General features: G+C 44.8%; 1 protein-coding gene across 1 annotated transcript; it reads left to right on the top strand.

The window, feature by feature from the left end:
• Nucleotides 1-6,924: 6,924 nt before the first annotated feature.
• On the top strand, nucleotides 6,925-7,529 carry LOC114560135 (cystatin-A5-like). The gene is made up of 3 exons (XM_028585285.1): nucleotides 6,925-7,006; nucleotides 7,090-7,191; nucleotides 7,407-7,529. The coding sequence occupies exons 1-3, from the start codon at nucleotides 6,935-6,937 to the stop codon at nucleotides 7,527-7,529; spliced, it is 297 nt and encodes a 98-aa protein (XP_028441086.1). The 5' UTR covers nucleotides 6,925-6,934.

Raw genomic sequence — 7,529 nt, forward strand, 5'->3', positions numbered from 1 at the left:
GTTGCTGTCTTTTAATAATAATAATAATAAATTGAATTTATATAGCACTTTTCACGAACTCAAAGTCGCTTTACAGTGTAGGTATAGAAAATAAAGACAAACAAACAAAACAAAACAAAACAAGATTCAGGCACAGATGAAAAGGGGAGGGGGATTGGGGCTAGGGATAGGCAGAGGTGAAGAGATGGGTCTTGAGGCGAGACTGCAAGATGGCGAGGGACTCAGAGGTGCGGATCTCTTGGGGGAGGGAGTTCCAGAGCCTTGGAGCTGCCCTGGAGAAGGCTCTGTCCCCAAAACTGCAGAGGTTGGACTTTTGGATACAGAGGAGACCAGCTGAGGTGGATCTGAGGGACTGTAAGGGTTTGTACGGGGAGAGGAGACCAGCTGAGGTGGATCTGAGGGCCCGTGAGGGTTGGTACAGGGAGAGGAGGTCAGTGAGGTATTAGGGGGCCACATGGGCTTTGTAGGTGAGGACCAGGATTTTGTAGGTCATCCGGTGGGAGATAGGAAGCCAGTGGAGTTGTTTTAGGATTGGAGCGATGTGGTGCCAGGATTTGGAGCGGGTGATGAGTCTGACGGCTGAGTTCTGGACCAGTTGGAGTCGGTTGATGTTGGTAGAGCTGATGCAGAGGAGAAGTGAGTTGCAGTAGTCCCGTTGGGAGGAGATGAAGACGTGAATGAGTCTTTCAGCAGCGGGGAGTGTGAGAGAGGGTCTGATTTTGGTGATGTTGCGGAGGTGAAAGAAGGTTTTAATGACATGACGGATGTGAGGCTCAAGGGAGAGGGTGGAGTCAAAGATAACGCCAAGGTTATGGGCCTGAGGAGATGGGGAGACAATGGGGCCGTCGATGATGAGGGTGGGGTTATTGATTTTGCTGAATGTGGATTTGGAGCCTATGAGGAGGAATTCTGTTTTATCGCTGTTGAGTTTGAGGAAGTTGTGTTGCATCCAGGTTTTAATAGCTGACAGACAGGAGTTGATGTGGGAGAGGGGAGGATTGTGGGGGGATTGGTGCTGTGGTAGATCTGGGTGTCATCGGCGTAAAAGTGGAAGTCCAGGTTGAAGTGGCGGAGTATCTGACCAAGAGGGAGGATGTAGATGATGAAGAGGAGGGGGCCGAGTACGGAGCCTTGGGGAACACCTTGAGTGGCTGTGGCACAGGTGTGGTTATGGAGAGAGATGAAGTGGGATCTGTTGGAAAGGTAGGAGCGGAGCCAGCTGAGTGCAGTACCTTCGACACCGAGGTCTTTGAGTCTGGTGAGAAGGATGTTATGGCTCGCGGTATCGACTCTGGTGAGCAGGATGTTATGGCTCGCGGTATCGAGTCTGGTGAGCAGGATGTTATGGCTCGCGGTATCGACTCTGGTGAGCAGGATCTTATGGCTCGCGGTATCGAAGCAGAGGTGAGGAGGTCATTGAGGACTTTGAGGAGAGCGGTTTCTGTGCTGTGGAGGGGGCGAAAACCAAATTGGAGAGGTTCAAATTGGTTATTGGCATGAAGATGGGTTGTGCGTGTGTGTGTGTGTGTGTGTGTGTGTGTGTGTGTGTGTGTGTGTGTGTGTGTGTGTGTGTGTTCAAATTAAGTTTTTTTTAATACTAACTTCTTCCTTAAAATGGTGCCAAGAACACTATCATTCTTTAAGAGAAGAGGTTCCTACAGAAGGAAACACTCTCTTTCTCACTGCTGGTACAAGTTGAACAACAACTGTTTTTTATCAAACTAGTATCCTGTCTTTATTTGCTGTATTTCTTGATGTTAAAATATGAAACAGTGCATTACAACATGGTTGTTATGTTTCAGGTCTCTATCAGTGGAGTTAAAGGTTAGTTTCTATGACTGATGGGAACAACTATCTCTGAAATTGCTCCAGTATTCAATTCAACTTTATTTATAGTGTCAAATCCCAACAGGAGTTATTTTGGGACCCTCTCCAGATAGAGGAGGTCTAGACCACACAAGTCAATGCAGCCAGCAGATTAAAAAGCCAAATATTAAAGCTGATGCTTTGACTCTGCTGAACAACAACAAACCAAAGGTTGATCTGATAGATCATCAGGTCTGATACCAGGAAAGTCACATGAAGAAAGTTCATGCTGTCATTATGAAATTATTCATTACAATTCTGTCATAAACGATGCTAGGACTAGACTAAATGTACTGAAAGGATGTGTGTGTATGTGTGTTTGTGTGTGTGTGTGTGTGTGTGTGTGTATGTGTGTTTGTGTGTGTGTGTGTGTTTTAACTTAGTAACAGGACTTTACTGAACTGATTGTTCATTTGTTTGAACACCTACAACCAGGTGTATTCCTCCTGGGGGGGGTTACTCTCTATAAATACTTTACATGCATATGTCATAAACAGTTGAGACACGAACAAGCTGACAAGACAGTTGACTTCTCTACTAACTTAACTTCAGCAGACAGAATGAGAAATATGTTTGGCTGCTGCAGAAGAAGAACAGGTTTCAGGAAACACACCTGGTTACCTGCAGACTAGACATCCTCCGACACACCGAGGACGGACACACACAAAAACAACAACTTTATGGTAAAATATGTCATTTATTTACTCTCATCAGATCTAGATCTGGAAGTTAAAGAAAATTGTAATCCATAATCCAATTTCTTTTTTTCTTTTTTTTTTTTTAAATCGGCACACACACAGGTTTCAGGAAACACACCTGCTGTCGACATACCAGCAGATTAAACACACTCACACACACAATGGACATCCCTTCCTGTTTCTGTGTGGGAGCTGCAGCCATGTTCTTCCTCACGGTGCTCCAGAGGTTTAAAGAGGGGAACTGGACCTTCGGGGCCCTCGTTGGGGCCCTCGTTGGGGCCCTCGTTGGAGCCGCTCTGTGCCTCGCTGGACTACCGCTCGGCTGTGGGACGGCCCTTATCGGCTGCAGCTTGGTCCTGGTGTGCGAGCCGGAGAGAAGTGTGGAGCAGCTGCTCAGAGGTGAGACGGACACACCTGTGATGTTATGTCTGTGTGTCTGTGTGTCTGTGTGTGTGTGTGTGTGTCTGTCTGTCTGTCTGTCTGTCTGTGTGTGTGTGTGTTGAGGGAGGGTTGGTGAATGGCGGACCCAAAATGCAGAGGTGGTTTGATGTGAAGATTTATTCCAAACACAAAGATCCAGGGTACAAACCAGCAGGAATCCAAAATAGCGAAAACGAAAGAAACAACACAAGGAGTAAAAGCTGAGGTAGTCCAAAAATGCAAAAAGGGAAAACACAGCTGGATAACAAAACCAGAGCACAGAGACCGCAGGGAGAACTAACACAAAACTCAGAGACAGGAGACGAAAAAAACACTAAGACTAACACACAGGACTACAAACCGGCAACAAGACACACACAATGATCTGAATGATCTGGGGCCTGTTTCACAAAACCAAGATAAGGGATTAAGCCGGGATTTCCTGGTTATCCTGGATGAATTTAGCCTTGACTCGGTTTCACGAAAGCAGAAGCACATAAATCACCATGGAGATTTATTCCGTGCAGCTAGCCTGCTCCTGACCAGGCTAACAGTCAGGCTAACAGCTAGCCTGGTCCTGACCAGGCTAACAGCCAGGATTTATTTAATCCTGGAACCTTTTCTGTTCACTCAGCAGTGGTTTTACCCTTTTGTTATCAGCCTGGATTAAAATACAACAGGTGCATATTGCTGTTCATTTAAGTACTGTTATTATTTAAAGTTGTGACCATTAATTTTTTTATTATTATAAATTTGTCATTGTTACTGTTATATTGCTGTCTGAAGACTGCTGTTCATATTGTTGTAAGAAGTTTGATGAATATATTATGGCAGTTGTTGAGATAATTAGAAAAGGCTGATAAAATTTCAAATGAGTTTTAAATGAAGTCTGTTACTAAGGACAACACATACAATGCTGTACATTTCTATAGTCCCCCAATGCACCTTAAATTATTTTAGTTTATAATTAATTTTTTTATTCTTTAACAATAAGGATCATGTTTGTTCTGCTTCCATGTGCATTGTATTTGGCATTCTTAGCACACAATTTAGGTTGTCCAGTAAACTGGGACTATAATTTGGGAGGATTGTACAATTTTAAGAACATATCCTAACTGTACAATCCTCCCAAATTATAGACTTAGTTCACTGGACCAGTAACTATCTAGTGATGTAGGCTACTGTACATTCATGTAACAACAGGGAGAGGACACCTCAATGGTTTCTGACCTTATATTTTGCCTGGGGGGAAATAACTGATGAATATACTCTGTTCCATTCATGTTTATAGTCTGCATGGAATTTATCACTTTATTATCTTTATAGTTTCTAGATTTTACAGTGCAATTTCTTCAGTGTTTTTATTTTTTATGTCCATATATACCAGGGAGCAAGGCATATAATATGTAGAGAAGGAAACTCGTCCTCTAGAAAAAATAAAAAAACGCGAGAAAAAGCGACAGATAATAGCGGACCGACTAAATGATAGTCTAAAAATATACATTTATGAACTACTGCTCTTAACTGAAACCATTCAATGTGTCACTTGTCATTTGCAAAAACGAACACCTGTACACTTTGCATTAAAAGCGAGTAGTGGAAGTTAATATGACTTAGGAAATTAATATTTTAGCCAATGAGAGAGAGGGAGGAACAGAGTGAAAGAGATATTTACGCTTCATATTCTAGCGTTATAGAACATTGATCTTCATGGTAAATTTCCTGAGTAACATTATCTTCTGCTTACTTTTAAGGCAAAGAGTACAATTGTTAATTTGTGCAAATGATTAGTAGCCTAATCCTTGAATGGTAGGATAATGATGGTTTCCATTCAGATCAGAGGTCAGTTAATGTTTATATTTAGGCTGCTTACGCATTCAGTCGGTCCGTGATCGTCTGCTGCTTTCTCTCTGTTTCATTACAGCGGCCGTGTTATTTTCTCTTTATTCAAATCATGTGTTTCACGTCATCATACTTCCACAAGAAGCTGCTGCTCTCTCTGTATAAAGTATGTACAATGCGTATTCTCCATTTTGGCATCAGTAAATCTGTGCTCGACCTCGCGGTCTTTTGAGGAAATCCGTGGACGCGCATCTATCTGAATTAGTTCCGCCTGGCTCGACCTAGTCGCTCCTCCTCAGCTCCTAGTCTCTCCTCCTCAGCCTGACTGAACCTAGTCTCTCCTCCTCAGCTCCTAGTTTCTCCTCCTCAGCTCCTAGTCTAGAATAAATAAATAAAATAAAAACAGGAAACAGGGTAAAAATACAAAACAGAAAAAACAGATTACCAAAATAAGACAATACACACCAAACCATTAACAGGACGCTTCCCCCCTGATGTCCAAAAAAAACCGAAACAAAAACAGGCAGAAACAACCAAGGGAGGGCAGAGGGGGCCCGGAGGAAGGACGACCCAAATAGTCAAAATAAATCAAACCCAGAGGAGCGAGGGAAGGCACAAGAGTCACCCAGGGCAAGGGAAATAGTGGACAGCAGGACCCAGGGAACTGGGGACAGAAGGGCTGCGGGCAGCTAGTCCTGGGTTTCGGAACCTCCAGGGCGGCCGAGCAGGCCATCGAGGACCTTCAGGCGGCCAAGCAGGACGTCGAGGACTCTTAGGAGGCCGTCGGCTCAGGCGACATCCCCTCAGGAGACCTGGCAGGCCGGTGAAGGCTAAAACACTCCGAGGGTCGGGCAGGCGACGGGTCAGCTGGGCTGGAGTCCGCCAAACAGGCAACAGGAACACAGGGGTGCCGACAGGACACAAGGGGCAGGAGTCGGTCTGACCGACAAGGGCATAGTCACTGGGGCGGTCTCCAGGGTGGTCACAGGAGTGCTGGAGACCAGCAAAGTAACTGGTTTGCCCGTAAGCGAACACTCTGGGAGAGCAGTCGACGAGGACTCTGAGACACTGGTCAGCTCTGGCTCGCTGGACAACACGGGCTTGGGTCTGACAGCACGGGCTCGGGTCTGCAAGACAGCACGGGCTCGGGTCTGACAGCACGGGCTCGGGTCTGCTGGACAGCACGGGCTCGGGTCTGACAGCATGGGCTCGGGTCTGCTGGACAGCACGGGCTCGGGTCTGCAGGACAGCACGGGCTCGGGGCTGAGGAGAGGGTGAAGCAGGGCATGGCGTCGGGAGCCATGTTGTCTTCTTCCCCGTCTCCAGGCCTCCACGGTTCCCAGGGAATATCGCTAGGCGAGTTCCCTCAAAGGATTGCCTTCAGTTGGGGGTATCTGCTGAAAAGACAGCTGCTGAGCTGACAGACAGGCTGGTGGGTGTTTGCTGACACTGGGTTAGGCCGGGAGTGAGAAGAATCTGGAATAGAGTCCTCTAGTCAAGGCTTTTCTGACACTTTCACACGGGCAAACAACAGAATTGCCTCCTTTTGGCAATCACTGTCGGTCTCCTTCCACATTGTTTTAAGCTCAATCAAGTCACAAATGAACTCATAAAGTTCATCCGGTGTAGAATGTGCGTGATCCATTTTCCCGGTCCGTAAGGAAGCAGCAAACAGCCGACAAGACAAAAACAGTGTTTTGTGTGTGTGTGTGTGTGTGTGTGTGTGTGTGTGTGTGTGTTAACTTAGTAACATGACTTTACTGAACTGATTGTTCATTTGTGTGAACACCTACTTGAGACTTAGAAGTCTACACTGTTAATGTTTTAGTTCAGGTCAACACACTTAATGCTGCATCATCATTTCACATCAAAACAATATTAGTTTTTGGAATTTTATTTCTGTACAACAATGAAAATCTGAATTATTATGTATATTATTATTATTATTATTACTACTACTACTCCTCCTACAGCTCCACCCAACATGCGGGGGAACCACCTGTCAGGTGTTACTCTCTATAAATACAGTACAAGCATATGTCATAAACAGTTGAGACAAGAAAAGCAGACAGTTGACTTCTCTGTTAACTTTAACAGACATTGACATAATGGCAACCAAGGACGGAGGATACGGACATCCAGTACCCGCCACTAAGGACACTCAGGATCTTTGTGATCAGGTGAGCTTCTTTCTACCTTCATTCTTCACAACCTCCACACCCAAGGTCTGAATTTACATCAGATTTATTCCCTTCATACACAGGTGAAGATAAGGACAGGAAAGAAGTATCAGGAATACAAAGCAGTTAAATACAGGAGGGAAGATGTCAGTCGTTTTGTGGCAGGAACAAACTACCTTATCAAGGTAAATAGATATGTCTTTAATATACAGGCTGAATTATTAGTGACATGCTGTTAAACCATGGCAGGTGTGTGTGTGTGTGTGTGTGTGTGTGTGTTTGTGTGTGTGTGTTCAGTTGACAGTAAACACCAGTTAACCACGTCCTCACTGCTCAAAAACAAAAGATCAACATGAATACATGTGTTTAAATGTCTAATTTTCCTCTTTTGTTCATACAGGTTCATGTTGGAGGAGAAGACTACATTCATCTGATAGTCTTCGGAGCTCTTAACGGAGGAGAGGTTTCTCTGACTAACGCTAAGGATCATCAGACCAAAGACAGCCCCCTCAAAACTTTTTAG

This window comes from Perca flavescens, chromosome 8, assembly GCF_004354835.1.
Source record: "Perca flavescens isolate YP-PL-M2 chromosome 8, PFLA_1.0, whole genome shotgun sequence".
NCBI lineage: Eukaryota > Metazoa > Chordata > Actinopteri > Perciformes > Percidae > Perca > Perca flavescens.